Source organism: Ciona robusta, chromosome 1, assembly GCF_009617815.1.
Source record: "Ciona robusta chromosome 1, ASM961781v2".
In the NCBI taxonomy this organism is placed as follows: domain Eukaryota; kingdom Metazoa; phylum Chordata; class Ascidiacea; order Phlebobranchia; family Cionidae; genus Ciona; species Ciona robusta.
In genome coordinates this window covers 12,009,725-12,026,726 of record NC_143235.1, presented here as the reverse complement: position 1 = coordinate 12,026,726, position 17,002 = coordinate 12,009,725, and the positions used below count along the sequence as shown (strand labels likewise).

General features: G+C 34.1%; 4 protein-coding genes across 4 annotated transcripts; 2 read left to right on the top strand and 2 right to left on the bottom strand.

Annotated features, from left to right (window-relative positions):
- Window positions 1-964: 964 nt before the first annotated feature.
- LOC149743285 (threonylcarbamoyl-AMP synthase-like) lies at window positions 965-2,840 on the bottom strand. The gene is made up of 2 exons (XM_089889354.1): window positions 2,702-2,840; window positions 965-2,498 (listed from the first exon to the last, which is right to left on the bottom strand). Exons 1-2 carry the CDS (start codon window positions 2,838-2,840, stop codon window positions 1,609-1,611), a joined length of 1,029 nt encoding a protein of 342 aa, XP_089745480.1. The 3' UTR covers window positions 965-1,608.
- A 463-nt stretch (window positions 2,841-3,303) lies between these two features.
- LOC149743284 (uncharacterized) lies at window positions 3,304-10,343 on the top strand. The gene is made up of 4 exons (XM_089889342.1): window positions 3,304-4,730; window positions 5,527-5,654; window positions 6,411-6,509; window positions 6,797-10,343. The coding sequence occupies exons 1-4, from the start codon at window positions 3,304-3,306 to the stop codon at window positions 6,877-6,879; spliced, it is 1,737 nt and encodes a 578-aa protein (XP_089745468.1). The 3' UTR covers window positions 6,880-10,343.
- LOC149743283 (uncharacterized) lies at window positions 6,917-13,336 on the bottom strand. Its single transcript, XM_089889344.1, has 11 exons — window positions 13,169-13,336; window positions 12,803-12,914; window positions 12,207-12,300; window positions 11,970-12,024; window positions 11,213-11,399; window positions 10,852-10,969; window positions 10,435-10,563; window positions 10,029-10,144; window positions 9,646-9,817; window positions 8,056-8,253; window positions 6,917-7,549 (listed from the first exon to the last, which is right to left on the bottom strand). The coding sequence occupies exons 1-11, from the start codon at window positions 13,278-13,280 to the stop codon at window positions 7,496-7,498; spliced, it is 1,347 nt and encodes a 448-aa protein (XP_089745470.1). The 5' UTR covers window positions 13,281-13,336; the 3' UTR covers window positions 6,917-7,495.
- Window positions 13,337-13,673: 337 nt separating this feature from the next.
- LOC149743282 (NEDD8-conjugating enzyme Ubc12-like) lies at window positions 13,674-16,605 on the top strand. The gene is made up of 4 exons (XM_089889355.1): window positions 13,674-13,951; window positions 14,316-14,449; window positions 14,840-15,007; window positions 16,080-16,605. Exons 1-4 carry the CDS (start codon window positions 13,843-13,845, stop codon window positions 16,218-16,220), a joined length of 552 nt encoding a protein of 183 aa, XP_089745481.1. The 5' UTR covers window positions 13,674-13,842; the 3' UTR covers window positions 16,221-16,605.
- The last annotated feature ends 397 nt before the right edge of the window (window positions 16,606-17,002 follow it).

Sequence of the window (17,002 nt, the reverse complement as noted above, 5' to 3'; positions counted from 1 at the left end):
TTTTTATGTATGGCTGATAATTTGGATGACCCATTAATGACCACTGGGTTACAGTAAACTTACTTGTTGCAGAGCATGTTTCGTGTCAAACGGATATTTCGCATTGCAGTTGTCATGTTTCCAGACATAGCTAAATATATGTAGTAGAGTGGGGGAAGATGGGACACCTTTAACACCTAATATCCAAATAGACTGATCGTGTTTTAAACAATTAACAACGGTCTGTGAAAGTCGTGAAGATACGGTTTTATAATTCATTGAATGTTCTTTGTTTACTACCAAATAAAAAGAGAAAACTAAACAAAAAGTGTCCTATCTTCCCCCACCCTACTATATCATACGTTGGTGGGAACTTTTGAAAAGAGCTATATTGGGAATGACGCCAATAAGCTTTAGTACACCAAGTTACATCGTCGGTAATTTGTAATTAACCAACCGCACATATTCTGCTCTCTTTCGACCACATGTGAATAAAAATAACCAATAAAGTTGCCGCAGCGTGTCAGACAGGTTTAGTTGCATCAATGATACTTTAGCGCAGTTTTCTCTCAATAATTTTTCACGAAACAGGGTAACAAGGCAACCCAAAATACCTTAACATATAAACAAGTATAATATAGTAGGTTGGGGGCCGATAGGACTCATTTTCACTCTATTTTCTCATCTAATTTGATAATAAACAAAGAACTTTAGTTGAATTATAAAACCGTATCCTCACGTCTGTCACGGACCGTTGTCAATTATTCAAACCACATCAGAATACTTGAAAATGATATGCCACAGCCCTACAGGTGTTCTACCTTGTTGTACCTAAACATTACCCTATGACAAATTATTAACACGAGAAAATGCGCACCGGTTTCTAGCTAGGCAGTTTATAATGACGCAACCTAGTTGGCGGTATGCTTACCTGATGGTTTTCTAAACACCTAAAATTCTATTTTTTATTAAATAAAACTTAAAATCTTAGCATGTTTATTTATTTGACAAATCCAGGTAATAAAACAATGTGAAAACGTGGTTTAACTTAAATACAATACATTTTCTGCTGGTATGTTCATAAAAAACCCTGAAATTAAAGAGTTTTAGGCAAGGCAGGAATTTTATTTTCGAGGCATGGAATGGTGTGACATAATACGTGTGTGTATTGGTGTAAGGTAGAAAACACAAAAGATAGTTTTGAATGTGATTGTAAATTGGTAAAATCATAAATGCAAAGAGTTGAAAACAAAATAATTGAATAGATAGCATTTTTTCTGTAACTCAATACTGTGTCATGGGATTCTAAATGTAATTGGAAACAGAATGTGCAGCATAAGACTTAGTGCTACTAGGCATCAGCCGCTTAGGAAAAGCAAAATACTATGGTAATGTAGTTTAAGCAGGCAAGCACACCAATGGTTTGCTTTTGCTGTGAGTTTGTGCTTTAATAACTGTAGATATGTTTTAATATATACAGCCGTACAAACTTAGTTGATATAAACTTAAAGCTGTATTAAATTTACAGTTGCTGTCAACAGAGTTTTAGAGATGTTTAAACAAGAAAAACATAGTTACTAGAAAAACTAAGCAGTTAAGACTGGTTCAGAAACAGTTCCAGTTCCAAAACTACATTGTGAGTTTAAGACCATATTTACACTTTAAAACAGAAACAGTATTTTCATACGCACACCCTGGACGCAAGATTTTAAATGAGACACCATCATTCAAGATCTGTACAACTGTGGATCCCTCTTTGGCGTATTGTAATGTCTTGTTAACATATCTTGTTCCTACTTCGCCGTCATCTACCACTGCATCAAGTTTGGGCCACAAACTTCTGAAGTCTTCAATTCTTAGGGAAGACTCTTCTCCACTGACGTTTGCAGATGTAAGGGCCAAAGGCTCACGCAGACGATTAGTTAGATCTTTAATGAATTTATGGTCGGGTACTCTGATACCAACGAGAGACGTTTTAGGATTAAGTGTGTTGTTTAACGAAGGACTTCTTTCTGTAACTATTGTGACTGGACCTGGAAGTAAGTCTTCAAGAAGACCATACAAAACACCAGGTGAAGACGGCCGCTGGCAGTCTAACTGGTCTTCTAAACCAAGGGTTTTTGAAACAGACTGAATAAGGCCTTGGGGGAAGCGTGTCCACTGGCAAACTTTGTACAGGTCACCAACGCAAATGGCTACGGGCTTCAGCGGGTTTCGAGCTTTGATTTCATAAAGTTTTTCAACAGCTTCAGTGCTTTGGGCGAGGCAGGCAACACCGTATAGAGTATCAGTTGGAAGTGCTACGATTCCTCCACGATGTAGGATTCGAACACAACTTTCAATCACATCTTCATTGTCATTTGTGTGAGATAGTTTAAAGAACTTGGTTTTCATAGCAGAAGGCAGAATGTTGCTGGATATTTTAGCAGGTTCATAACCGCCTATAATTCCACTGCCAGTGTTGAAACTTTCATTTTCAGAACTACTGTAACAGTTGATTGTTGTTGACATTTTAAAACCTATAAAAAATTTTCTGTTATTTTAAAAATATATATATATATATTTAATGTATTCTTTTTATTACCACAATAGTAGACTTTAAACAAAATATTACCTTAGTATAAAGTTATTACTTATTGTTACCCAATTACAAAATTGCCAGAAGATAATTCAGTCTCATAAAATCCCTGACAGCAACAGCATGAAATGAAATATTACTTACTACTATTTTTACAACGGTCGGTAAGAGATAGCTTCCTTCTAGAAGAAGTAAACCCAAAACCAAGACTGTTTCGGCAATTTGTAAATTCTTTTAGAACACAAATATAAGTTGCTCTAAATCTAGCAAGGTTCGAATTCATTAAACATTAGTGTTGTGTTACTGATATTACTTCTGTATATAAATGTGTTACTTCTGTTACAGCACAGGAAATTTTTGTTTAAAACACTTATATAATCAAAAAATTAACACAAAGTTAGGTGTAAAAATAAACTAAAACTAGTGGGATTTTATTCAGATAAACTTTACATACTAGTATTCGTTACAGTAGTAATAGATTTAAGACTGTACTTGTACAATGCGCTAAGCCAATATCTTTCCATTAAAACTCCTGTCTGGCTATTACATCACTTTACTACATAATACGTCTACGTTCAACGTGTGCTGTTTTATGTAAAAAGGTCATGCGCTGTGAACCGTATCTTGTATTACGTCATAATACCGCCTGTGTCACAACTTAACGGGTAAAAATCTCTAAAAATCAGACATTAGTTTACTTTACACACAAAAGTACAGCTGTTAAAATAAGGCATTGGCGAAACAAGATGTTTTCATTTTGGGAGACAGTAACTAGCTCTGATATACCCGTATTTAGCGATGAAGACCAAGGAAAAGCATCTCCAGTACCAACAGTCGCAGAAATATCTAGTTTGACCGAAGATCTGAATAAACAGAATAACACGGATGTTCCTTGCGGAAGTGGTATGCCAATTTGGTGCAAAATGGACCGAAATCCCAATGATCAAAAAGTCGGCAAAGGTGTTAAATTCAACACACCGGACAGGCGATTAGCCCCCAGTAATTTTCGCGCTGTACAGTTTCAGCCTTTTCAAGACGAAAGGGAAACTGCTGCGAATCTTGGCGTATCTTTTAGAAAAATGGAGACTGGCGAAACTGCGGTTGCACGCATGAAACGTTTGCTTGACCAGCAGAGACAAAAACAAAACAGTAGTTGTAATACCATGGGAGCTAACCTACACAGTTCGACAGCAGCAAATCTTTGCGATAGTGCGAACACGGCAAATGAAGAAGAAAGTTACTTTTACGATGTTCCAATTGGAGAATGTACTAACGATAGTAAATTCGATAAAACAGGCATGGTAAACGAAAGTCTGGAGGATTTACAACTGTTTATTAAATCTTCAAAACAATATTTTGCCCCCGACGAGACATTGCCGAGTGTGCCCCATGCACAAGCGAATAAAGACGAAAAACAAAAACAAACTATGCCTTGCCGTGCAAAACAATGCTGCGCAAGAAACGACCCAAACCCTGAGTGTCAAAGAGGCAATCGCAAAGCACTTGTTGATCACGTCGCTCAGGATTATGAAGATTACAAATGGGAAGACGATTATGTAAAGAATGAAAAAACCGCTGAGCCTGAGTTGCAACCGTGTGGTTCAAATCAAGAATTCGAGTTTTTTCGAAGAAAATCCAGAGAATACATCATAGACCAAAACGAAAACATGCCTCCGGCCAAGTCAGGAACATCAAGAGACATGATATCAGAACCATGTCGATCAGATGCTTGTTGTGCCGCTGATATCACAGAGAACCCTCTTTATCAACCAGTCGACCGAGACGTGTCTTTTCCACGAAACCTACACCCCATAACAAATAAAAGATCTATTCTCGGTTACTTTCGGCAAAAGGCGCACGAGTTCGGTTTTTCCGGCGAAGCGCAGCCGCAAATACACAATGACGTCGACCCGATACTGCCAGCTGAACGACGAGACAGCTTAAACCAACGCCGCAACAGCACTAATCAAGATAAACCACTGGCAACACAAGACGCAACGGATCTTACAGTATCGCCCTCCGAGTCAACAATTGCATCTTTTCTTGCGCAAGACATTGAAGAAAACCACATCAAGACAACGTTGTCCGACTTATTAGTCAAGCGCGGAGTACCAGCTGCCCTATTGGAAACAGTCACTGAGGGGGAAGGTCTACCGTTCACCACAGTCCCAAAGTAATATGCCTAAATTGCATAAACTGTAGAACTACTCGCTATTGTACAGTATTATGTATCAATGTATGGTGGGGTAAGATGGGACATGTTTCAAACTTTTTCCTGTCACATTTTGCTATAAACCAAAATTATTTAGTGTTTACAAAATTAAATATTCACATTCTCACGACTGTAAGACCGTTGTTCATTGTTCAGAACAGGGTTTATGATCTTATCCCACAGTACTATCGTACTATGCATAGGCACCAAACCTGGAGTGGCAGGGTGTGCGGGCTCATTCTGAAATTTTCTGCATTGCATTATTCAGTAAACATTTAAACCAATAAGTTAGGTTTGTCCTCTATAAATGTATTTCTAACTATCCCTGCCGCTGCCTCCCCTGTGTGTATAAAGTTTTAGTGCCTGTGAAATGTATATTCCACGCATAGTTCTTAAGTACTGTGGGGTTAGATGGATACCATTAGCAATTTAGCACATAATTAATTTTCTTTATATCCTAATCATATATTTGAATAATAGCAATGCCCTTTTAGAGTCGTAAAGATGCCAGATACAGTTATATGTTTCTGTAATTTTTTTTCAATGAAACAATAAAAGAGACCAAATTTGGACCATCTTACCCCATGGGTTCATTCAATGCAATACATTTTTTGTAAGTCAGAAGTAACATAATTTAATTTGGCCGTACAAGTATGAATATACTTTTGTCTGAACCAATAATATGCCAGTATTCGTATTTACTTTATCTAAATTAACATATTTTTTTATGTAGTAACATTCAATTTTGATTTCTTAGAGACACAGCGGTACAATCCACACAATGTGTGTCAGGTATTTGTCCCGATGAACCGAGATGTATTCGTAGGATTACCTCAGATGAAAGATGTCCTTCTAAATTAAGTACAATCACTCAGGAGAGCAGAGGTATTTCTACTAGACCGGGGTTGGTATTCTCGGCTACCGACTAAACTATAATCGGTCGCGGTAACTATTGGTTACTACGTTCTTTAGTTGGCCGACTGGAAATTAAGGCGGTGTTTTTTTCAAGTTTAGTCGACTAACTAAATTATGTGCGTTTCTTATTACAGAAGTTAAGACGGTCAAAATTTACTGACTAAATTTTTGTAGAGCGACTAAAAAAATCCAAATCGAAATTAGGATGTGCCTAGTTTAGTCGATAGCCGAGAATTCCATTCCAGAGCTTCCCAACCCCTATTCAATTTTTTCGCTACCATTCATGGTTATTAGTATAAACTATGCACGGCAATGGTCACGGTTTTGGGAAGTCCAGCACTAGATAGTAGTTGGTTTATAGCACTAGTAAGATGGGACACCTTTTCAATCCTATTTTCTCTTCCCATTTGGTAGTAAACAAAGAACTTTATAAAAAAGTATCCCCACGACTCTCATACACCTTTGTTAATTGTATAAAACACAATCTGAATATTTGGTATTATGTGCTAAAGGTGTTCCATCTTCCCCCACCCTACTATAATATACATTAGGTTAGATTGTATGATACAAGACTATACAAATGAAAGATTACTCAAATTACCCAATTAATACAATATATTAGGCATAATAGGAACTGGAAGAATAATTTAATAAAACACGCCCAAATTACAGCTATGAGTCAGTTAACTTAACAGATAAGTGGTCAAATATATATATTTTTTATAGGAAATCAACCCTGCAAGATGTTTCATATTCTGAACATTGTCGTACAGATATTTAACATTGTATTAACTCTTGGTCTTTTGGGAACTGCAGGTTATACTGGTAAGTCAAACTACAGATTTTCTAATCTAAAAAAGTAGATTGACTTGAATAAAAAATACACTGTCTGAAACTTTGTTTAAAAGATTGACTCAGTAACATAACGACTGTCATGGCACTGCCACGCGAGAATAAGAAGTTAACACTTGTTCTTTCATTATAACATAAACACAATATACACTGTCTGGTAGCTTATTTTAAAATTTCAATAGGTAATATAACGACTGTCATTGCACTGCCACCAGAGAATAAATGAGTTCTACTTCTTCAATATAATATAAAATTTCTAGTCGCACTGTATTGGCAAGTTGCTACGCTTGCTCAAGAAGTTATGCAAGAGCTGAATGAATGGCACTCAGCACAACAATCATGATGTCCCTAAGCTAGCTGGTTCAACTGGGTACACAGAGTTTGCTCTTTGCTAGGTTTTATTATTGCAGATTACAAACAGAGAGAAAACAGGTTTTGTAAACAATGAGTTGGCAACAATAGCAGAAGTAGGTCACAAATTTTAGAATAACACTTCAAACTTCTTCTACAGCAAAGTGGAGAGACAAATAAGCTCGCATACCATTTTTTAATTCATCTTGTTAATAGTTGAATATTATGCATACTAAAACATACTGTTTAAACTTTAAATTTGAACAGTAGATAGAAAATACATTGAACTTCGACAAAATATTCAAAAAAGATAATTGAACGAGATTTGAAAATGTACTTCAGAATACAAAAACATCAAACTATCTATCATCTGAGACAGTGTTCTGCAAGGGATTTAATTAAAAAAAATATGCCAGACATTTCCTAAGCTATTTGCAGATTTACATTTTTTAGATGGCTGAGAATTAGAATTGAGGGAAATTGTAGGAGTTTTAATACTAGAAACAGAGAGATGTTCATGGTTTTGAAGCTACTTTGTTTTCTTTACTACTACACAACATATGCTATTGGTGAATTATCTAGTAGGTGTGGGGCCACAGAGAGAAAGGTTATATGTCGTGAGCAGCAACACTCTGCTGAAGATATTCCTTGTATAATGCAGCCTGTAGAGATAGTTGTGGTAAAGCAACTGATAGAATAATCCATATAGTAGGGTGGGAGAAGACAGGACACTTTTAGCACATAATCCAAATATCCTGGTTGTGTTTTAAAGGAGTTGTGGGGATACGTTTTTATAATACTTTAAAAAAAGGTGTACCGTCTTCCCCCACTGTACTATATTTTAAGTGGTAAAATGGTGTAAGAAAACGTTTGTTTTTGTAAGAGTGAATATTCACAGGGACAGCCAAAAAGGTAATCTTTTTGCACAAAACGATAATAAAAGCTTTTTTGCACAAAACGATAACTATGTGCATGAATCTTATTTTTTTTTGCGGCAGCTTAAGTTGGTTATGGTATTTTAACTTAGTAATTACATAACATAATTTTTTATTCATCTTTTTATAAATGTTAGCAAAAATCATATTTTAAAAGTTAAAAACAACGAGGAAAGGAAATCAGCAGCAAAAAGACAGCCGTGAATAATTCCGCCACTTAATCTATTCATTACCTTTTTGGTTTTGACATGATTCTGAACATAGCTTTTCCTTTCTACCAACGATCGTTTTCTTTTCCGTGATAACGTGGGCATCGATCGCGCCGCAAATCGTGCAGCCAGCAGAAGAAGAAGTGTGAGGAAAATGAAGAGACAGGCAGCATGATTGTGGTAGTTTGAAGGTATTAGTGTCCACAGTGTCCCAACAGGAGACTAATAACATAAATTTTACAGATTATATTTTATATAAGTGTGGTCTTTATCAGGGACATAGGATTTAGGCTAAATACGGCATGGGTTTTAGATTAAAAATATTTAACCAGTAAATTGGTAAAACAATGATTACATAAGCACCTATTACTGTCTGAGTGTCTGGTTCACATTTATATTGTACAAAGCAGTTAGTTTGTTTGATTCTTTGTTTAGTTTGTTTGTTTCTTTGTATTTTAACAATACAAATCCGATTAGTGTACAACTAGTTAATCAAGTTCCGGTTAAATAAGCTACAGATAATAAGGAAGTAGTGTAATAGGGTAGAAAAGGCTTAACTCCTTAGGGACGAGTAGTGCAAATATGCATTTTGAAACAGGTGTTCACATAAAAGTTCATAATTTTGTTTATAGTAGGTAAAATTTCTTACAGTTGGTTTTATTTGAAAGAGGAAGGAATTATCCACCAATATAACGTTTGAAAAAGGCATCATAGCATTTAAAAGTTTTTACCAAACTTGTTTTGAAAACCGTAATGTATTTTTTAAGAAGATGGTCTATATTCTGCCCAAAAATCAAGGTTTTAACGTCATTCTGTCCAATAAAAGCGATTTTATTTGATCTCTATGTTGCTTTGGGGCTTCCCCGTCTAAGTTACCGGTTAAAAATGTGGTTTTGCGTAAAAACGGCTATGTCAGCTGTTTTTGCAAGTTTTTTAGGTATTCTGAAGCAATTTTTACATAAATTATGTTTTTGTGTGTATAATCTAACTTCATTTTGCTTCTGCATGTTGTTTCTACCTTTACATTCATAATAAATCGGTTTTGGCAAGTTTTGTTACGATTTTAGCGAAAATGAACTTTCAAAAAATGACGTCATCAGGTTATAAGTGACGTAATTGACCCCTTTGACGTCACCAATTCAAACAATCATTTTAGTTAGGTAGTAAACAAACCAGGAATCAACTTTGCACTAGATTCCTTATGTATTTTTTACCTAAAAACCCAAATTACACATAAATACAAGATTTAGGATGACGTCATTCAAAATTTGATGACGTCATCAAAAAAATCAAAATACAATCTTGTAGCAATTTTTCCAAAGAACAAAAGTCTAATTGATCTTATTTCGCCAGCACAAACACCTGTGTCGCTAGAGAGCAATATGTGACAGTCGGTCAAAAATGAAAATTTGTTAAAATATATCTCGTCCCCAAAGGGTTAAACAGATGTAGTAACAGATAACAATTACACAGTGTTACAAAATGTATGCAACATAAAATAATTTTGAGAGAAATTTATCCATTTCGCCTAAAATGGCAAAATTATTTTGAGAGAGATCTGAAATGCCATCATCCTCTCTGTAAAAAAGCAGTAAAATATCTAGTGACACTTACTGTGTATTTTGCTAATGCTTCTGCTCCCGTAACTCCTAACGCAGCTTCCAATGATTCTTTCGGCAAAGCAATGGCCAAGAAGTTACCAAATAATAATAGTGGTAGAATGGAACCGACCGAAGCATACATGAAACCCTTGCCTTTCGCTCGCAAGTTGTAAGAACATGCAGCACTAAAGAAAATACATACATTAGACTTATTCATATGCCATTGCAAATTTAAATGGCTTCAGCTGTATACTTAATAGAATTACCATGATTTTTACTTTTACAACATTTCGAACAGAACACAACAAATTCAAAAAATATTAAACAACTTTTTTATGTTTAGTATAAACAAAACATATTATTTATATAATTTGCAAAATAGAATATATGTCTTACTTGTCTTCTTCTATCAACGTATCAATCTTGGTAGAAATATCTGTGCAATCTTTTTCCAACTTGTTTAATGTATTTTGGATTGTTGTGTTGATAGTTTTATCAATTTCCTTACACACCTATAGACAAAAATTTGTTGTAATATCCAGTGATTCTTTGAATTTTAAAATGCAAAATATAATGGTTTACAAATAATAACTTTGCTAAGATTCTAAATAATAACTTAGCAGTGAAGTTTTTCCTTACACCTTTTATACAGACATAAATTTGTTGTAATGTTTTGTAATCACATTCAAAATACACGCTGCCAAATAGAAATATTGGTTTTTAATCATAACTTTTGCAAATTTTAGCAGTGAGGTTATAACATGACAGCTGGTAGTTAATATATGAGAAATTAAAAACTTACATCCTCTATTTGATTGACACATTTGCTTGTTTTTCCCATGCTAGGAATGTAGATTGTAGGCATGTCAAAGCCAGTACGGTTTAGATTAGGACGTTTGCAAAGCTCTTGCACAATCTGCATCATCACCCTCTGAAAAATACACCTTTTTAAAACACCAAAACTCTGGCGTCTTAGCACAGTGGCTGTTAGCACGTCTACCTTTAACCTAGAGGATATGGATAGGAAGATCCATGGGGCAACTTATCATATGTATGTGGGAGCTTTGGGCAAAGCACTTGTCCTAGGCTAGTGGTGCTTTATATGTTGTTTAAATCACCAGTCCTACATTCAAAATATATCACAGACAAAAGTACAATACCACATTGTATCAAAGAAATAGTTGATTAACTGAAAAAATCATAAGTTAAGATAATGCACCTGTCTGTCACTCTCATGGCCAGCTTCATCAGCTTTACTGAGGTAAAACTTCATGATTTCTGCGTGGTCTTCGCTCAGTTGTTCCACAATGTTCAATGTACGTTTGCATAGAGCTTGGCTGGTAGGAAAATAGGAAATATTTCAATAAAAAATCGAAAAAGCATGAGCAAACACCAAAAAACACTTTTGTAAAAAATGTAACAGTTTGGGAAGCTTTCTATTCTTTGTGGGTGAAGGCCTGCAGCATGATATATCATAGGACCAAAGATTTGGGCCAAATTTTGCCATAACATTTTAGAACCATATTATAACTGTGTAAAGTGGACTTTTTCTAACCAGATTGTATTAACAGTAAGCTTACCCTATAGGATCAAAGAATACGAACACCCGATCAGCAATTTGTTTTCCTAACCACAAGATAGATTCATTTACATCAAACGGATATTTCATGTCTCCATCCACCAATCCCGGTGTATCAATAAAAGTTACCAGGTTAAATTTCTTTTGTTTCGAAGTTGTAATTTCAGTCGTTACATAATCCATTACTCCTAAATATTAAAATACTCTTAATAGTAATAAAAAAACACATATAAATAATAAAAAAAACAACAATTTTTTTCTAAATAAAAATAATAAAAAAAACTCCTAATAATAAAAAATAAAAAGTTAAGGCACAACTTATAAATGTTATCATTTTTGATATATGTTAACGAAAGACAATCTAACCACAAACATTCAATGTCCATCACACCAACTTCTAAGTAAGGTCTATTATTATTACAATTTACAAATATATATATATAGTAGGGTGGGGGAAGATGGGACACCTTTAGCACATAATATCCAAATATCCCGATCGTGTTTTAAACAATTAACAATGGTCTATAAGAGTCGTGAGGAAATAGTTTTATAAATCTTTGAATGTTCCTTGTTTACTATTAAATGGGATGAGAAAATAGAGTCAAAAAGTGTCCCATCTTCCCCCACCCTACTGTATAGCTTAAATATCTAGCCCATATACCTTTTTATACATTTAGAGGTGCTATGTTACTTCAGTACTTACACACATTTAATAAACAAAATTAAATTCTGTAGTAAATATATTCGTTTATTCTTACCGGGTTTGTTTTGCAATGGCTCGAGATGAGGGTACAAATGTAGAGTGGCATTTCCCTAAGTGAAATATATGAACATTAGCATATTAAGTATGGTACAATAATTCGTACCATGTATGTTAATAAATAAAAATTGTAAAAAAATATTTACAATTTATTTATGTTTTAATAGACTTAAGGTTATGGTAAAACTGTATTAAAATAATTAGAATTTATTTATATTTTAATAGACTAACTTACAGTTAGGGATTCACGTTTTCTGCCGCTTGTAACGATAGTGAAGCCTTGAGTTTCAATTGCTACACCAGTTCGTTGTATATGCTCCTCTACATACCTGGATAATTAAAATACTAAGATGTATATATGGATCAAAATTTAAACGTAATTAAATACAGCCGTCTGACTTATTTTCCAAAATTACACAAAGGATATCAGGGACAAATATTTTAAATAAAAATGTCACTGTCACCAGCAGGAAAAATACTGTATAACAGCATAAGCACAAATGCTTTACAACATACTTTTTATATATTAGGTTAGTATATATATTTCTTATATGTATGTGTTTATAACCCTGTCTGCAAGAGTATGGCACAGGGATATTGTTTACAAACTTTGGTTATGCATGTCATAATTTGTCCAAGGCAAGCCAATTAATTAACAATAAACAAAATCTGTGGCAAATTAAGTGGGATTTCCTAATGTGATTTAGGAATGTATGTGCTTTACATGTCGATTTTTAATAAACACATGCTTGCGAAAAAATAACTGTCTCAATGCACAAGATCTCGTCAGGAACTGCTATATTCTTTAGACTGGTATGTAATGTAACCAACCAATTAATAAATGAACTTTTCCCTGCAGAGTGATTCCCAATCAGCAGAACAGTAATTTTTTTCCTTGGTGCTAACAAGTGGATATCAATATCTCCAGCAATGGAAATTAGACCTATATGAACAAAAAACTATATAAAAACAAAATTTCTATAACATTAAAGGAATATATATATATAAATATATTTATTTTGAAAAATGCTTCTTTAAAGTAAATAACCATTCATGCACTTGCATAATTATGTAAAGGGTATATAGATTTATAATGTACTGGTACTTGATGCACATTTAATGTGCAGATTTTTAACAATAATGCAGATTTATAGCCAAAATTCCAACAAATGTGTTTTATACACAACGTTAACTTACCAATTTTGTCTTCCGTGTAGAGATTGTGGCATTCGCGTAAAATTTTCTCATTCACCGTGAGGGTAAGATTTTCAAGGTGTGATGCATTTTTGCTCTTTCCCTTAAAGGCCATTGCGACTCAAACCTTCAGAAATTGCACCTTAAACCTTCAGAAACTGGTTGGAAGTTGCTAAAAATAAAAAGTAATTGTACTTCGTCTCACTGTGAGCGCGGATGTCGTCTGAAAGTTAAGAAATATGTACACGGATGATATCCACGTTGATAAAGTCATTTCGCCATGTCTCTATTGCAACATTTTAAAATTATTCAACAAAAAAGCATATTTTTAGTTTAAATACGTTTTCCCGCACCTAAATTATTATATAATTCCATTATACAATAGTAATATGTTACGTTACGATGTAAAAATAGTTTCAGTTAAAACAGACGTGCCCATAATAGATTCCTTTTTCGTAAAAATCTTTCTTTTTTTGTTCCATTTGGTTGCGTTTGCTTTGTTTATTTTGATGATATGCTTGTGTGAGACATCGGACTAATCAAGTATAGTCGTTGAAATACAAAGTTTGTGTCGACAAACATAAGCCTTTTCGTTGACAGTATAATACAGCAGTCCGTGGTGCGAGCAGCATAAACAAATCTATACAACCGTATATGGTCCTCAATTGATAAAGAAGATGATCAAATTATTTTCTTTAAAACAACAAAAGAAAGATGAAGTTGCCGTTGGAGGATCCCATGCAGGGAAAAGTAAACCAACTGCTGCTCAGCTACGCCTCACCAAAGGTTGGTGATTGTTTTGTTGTAGAACCCTTTTGACAACAAGTCAAATTTATTGTAAAACATAACATGCAGTTTAAATTAATGTCAATTTAATGTGGATTGTTTATCTATTAGCTTGTATTGAATATATTTGGCACTGATATCGCAATTGATGTTATATCATATTTTGTAAACTTTATTGTTCCATAATACCCATTTTGGGCGTGTGTGTTCTTGGTCAAGACACACTTCTCCACCCAAATAGTCCCTTGTGGAATGTCTAAATTAATGGGCCAAAACCCATAAACTAGTAGCCAGACCCCCGATTATATACCCAATGTTCGCCATTGTCCATTATCAAAATTTACATTTCTTTCTTGCAATACAGATTTGAATGAGCTTCAACTACCTAAGACTTGCAAGACTGAGTTTCCCGACCCCAACAATCTTCTTAAGTTTAAACTTATTATAAATCCCGATGAAGGGTATTACGTTGGTGGTGAATTTACCTTCTCTTTTACGGTAATCTTACCTGGTTCTCACATGGTTTTATTGATGTAAAATATAGTTTTAATCATTTAGATTGAATATTTGATCTGTCATTAAAAGCAAGTTTATTCCATGAAAAAAAAACTATAACTACCCACAAAAATATACAGTAACTATAACTACCTACAAAGTTACATACATGGAAACTCGTAAGCAGGCACCAGGTGTGTCCAACTGCTGCAAAAGAACATGAAACGACTGTCCCTGCCCTGCCCTGCAAGGATAAATAACTTACATTCACTACTGATAATGCTAATTTTATGAATTGCATACCCTACCTGTTAAAATTTTTCCAAACTTTATATACGATTTTTAAGGCAATAATTTTTTAATTGATAAATTGTTAATTTGTGTTGGTTACAGGTTGGTTTAAGTTACCCACACGAGGCACCCAAGGTGAAGTGCGAAACAAGGGTATATCATCCCAATATTGACCTTGAAGGGAATGTTTGTCTAAACATCTTGCGTGAAGATTGGAAACCAGTTCTAACAATCAATTCTGTCATATATGGAATACAATATCTTTTCCTGGTCAGTGATATTTTCACTTATAATATAATATTGGCGCCAAACATTTTGAAAAGCAGGGTATACAAGTATGGTCAAACCATTATTCCCATAAAAAAAAATCTTTCGTTGTAATGTGTGCTGGTTTATGCACTGCAGGAAAGCATACTCTGCCGCCCCAGGTTTGGTGCCTATGCTTGGAATAGGGTTAGCAAACTGATTTAAAATGCAACACAGAAGGTTAACTAATCATTAGTAATTATTTAAGATGTTACTGACATGATTAGCTGAAAAATCAGAAATGTCAAAATTAGTTCTTTGATATAAAAGCTGCAATAAAACAAAATTCTAACTAAATTAAAAAAAAAAACCTTAATAAAATATTCCATGTTGTTATCTGTTAATCCAATGAAATCAGTTTGCCAGTTACTATGTGAAACTGAACTATTTATATAGCAATAATATTCCATTACAGGACATGCATACATGCCCATCGCCCATGTTAGGCTGTTACCTCTGTGCACAATGCATAGATTTTCTGTAAATTATGCATTTGAAATTAAAATAATGCTTTACATTTCCATTTTCAACTTTAATTATTAATTTTTTTGTCTTCTTGCATGGTTTGGATTACGTACAGTGTCACAACCAGAAAAATAAATTCAATGCCTTTTACACCTTAATGACCTATTTTAATATAATGAAAAATAATTAAACTAAAACAAGGAATTAGATATTGAAACAGCGATTTCAAAGAAAAAATATTATTAATATAGAAAAAAAACTAAATTATGTATAGATATGTATATATATATATATATATATACAATTTTTACAACGTGGGGGGTGTTGTGAACCCTGAATCACCCCTGACTACTTATTATATATAAAAAAGCCAAATAAATGTCCTATCTACACACAAAAGCTCTTTGCAATTAAAATGATTTTTTAGCTGGCTAGGGGGTTGTCCTTTCCTACCCCAAGTACCCCATTGTTTTTTATTACCCCACTTTACTATATATATACAATATTTTACAACAAGGGGGCGTTGTGAACCCTTAATCACCCCTGACTTTATATGTTTATTATTTTCTAGGAACCCAACCCAGAAGACCCTTTAAACAAAGAAGCAGCTGAGGTTTTGAGTACAAACAAAAGACAATTTTCACAAAACGTTGTTCGGTCAATGAGAGGGGGTTATGTGGGGTCAGTTTATTTTGAAAGGTGCCTCAAGTGACCCTAACAAACAAGTAAAACAACCAAGAACCAGAAAACGAACTGAAGAAGACAGTTCACTTATATTTTCTCCAATAAAATCTACATATTTAATGAAAATATGTTTGGTACTGTTACACAATTGCAACCACTATTTTCAGCGATTTCTGAGCTAAAAGTACAGTTTTTGTTGTTGATGGGAAAATACCTGGTGATACTTAGACAACTTGCATGATATATGTAACATACGAGCTATTGTAAGTCTGGCGTGTTAATTATAACATGCTCTTTCATTATTTACATCTGCTCTTTTTACCATTTTTTTTGTGGAAATTATCGCAAAGTTGTTAAACCAATTTAAGTGTATTTGTTGGGCCGCCATTTAAATAAAACAATAACACAGTAAATCACATGTTTAGGTTATGCATTTATTGTTTTACAGGTTATTTGTGTATTGCGTTTTAGCAATTTTACCACATAAACACTTCGGGCAATGAAGTTGTACTTAAATGTATTCTATTATTTTTACTTCTGGTTACCACGCTTGGTAGAGTATTTTACTTAGTGTCAAATATTGGTATAACCATTAAATTAAACACTAAGTTAGAATTTCCCAATATTTTTTTTACCAGCTTGTTAACTGTCATGATATGATACCATAGGGCTTTAGGTGTAATGAAAACTTACTTTATCCTCGCGTTGCCGGAAAACGGCAGTCGTTATCACACGGGTTTAGCACCTCGTGCCAGCTTACGAGTTCTCATTTATATATTACTTTGTGAGTGAATGTATTTTGGGGGACAT

Bases quoted from the DNA above. Each gene is read 5' to 3' on its own strand.
- LOC149743284 (XM_089889342.1), top strand. From the start codon at position 3,304: ATGTTTTCATTTTGGGAGACAGTAACTAGCTCTGATATACCCGTATTT. The intron at 4,731-5,526 runs GTAATATGCCTA...TTGATTTCTTAG, and splicing joins CCGTTCACCACAGTCCCAAA to AGACACAGCGGTACAATCCA. The intron at 5,655-6,410 runs GTATTTCTACTA...TATTTTTTATAG, and splicing joins AATCACTCAGGAGAGCAGAG to GAAATCAACCCTGCAAGATG.
- LOC149743283 (XM_089889344.1), bottom strand. From the start codon at position 13,280: ATGGCCTTTAAGGGAAAGAGCAAAAATGCATCACACCTTGAAAATCTT. The intron at 11,400-11,969 runs GTAAGAATAAAC...TTTAATATTTAG, and splicing joins GCCATTGCAAAACAAACCCG to GAGTAATGGATTATGTAACG. The intron at 10,145-10,434 runs GTAAGTTTTTAA...TTTTGTCTATAG, and splicing joins GTGTCAATCAAATAGAGGAT to GTGTGTAAGGAAATTGATAA.
- LOC149743285 (XM_089889354.1), bottom strand. From the start codon at position 2,840: ATGAATTCGAACCTTGCTAGATTTAGAGCAACTTATATTTGTGTTCTA. The intron at 2,499-2,701 runs GTAAGTAATATT...AATTTTTTATAG, and splicing joins CGACCGTTGTAAAAATAGTA to GTTTTAAAATGTCAACAACA.
- LOC149743282 (XM_089889355.1), top strand. From the start codon at position 13,843: ATGATCAAATTATTTTCTTTAAAACAACAAAAGAAAGATGAAGTTGCC. The intron at 13,952-14,315 runs GTTGGTGATTGT...CTTGCAATACAG, and splicing joins TCAGCTACGCCTCACCAAAG to ATTTGAATGAGCTTCAACTA. The intron at 14,450-14,839 runs GTAATCTTACCT...TGTTGGTTACAG, and splicing joins AATTTACCTTCTCTTTTACG to GTTGGTTTAAGTTACCCACA.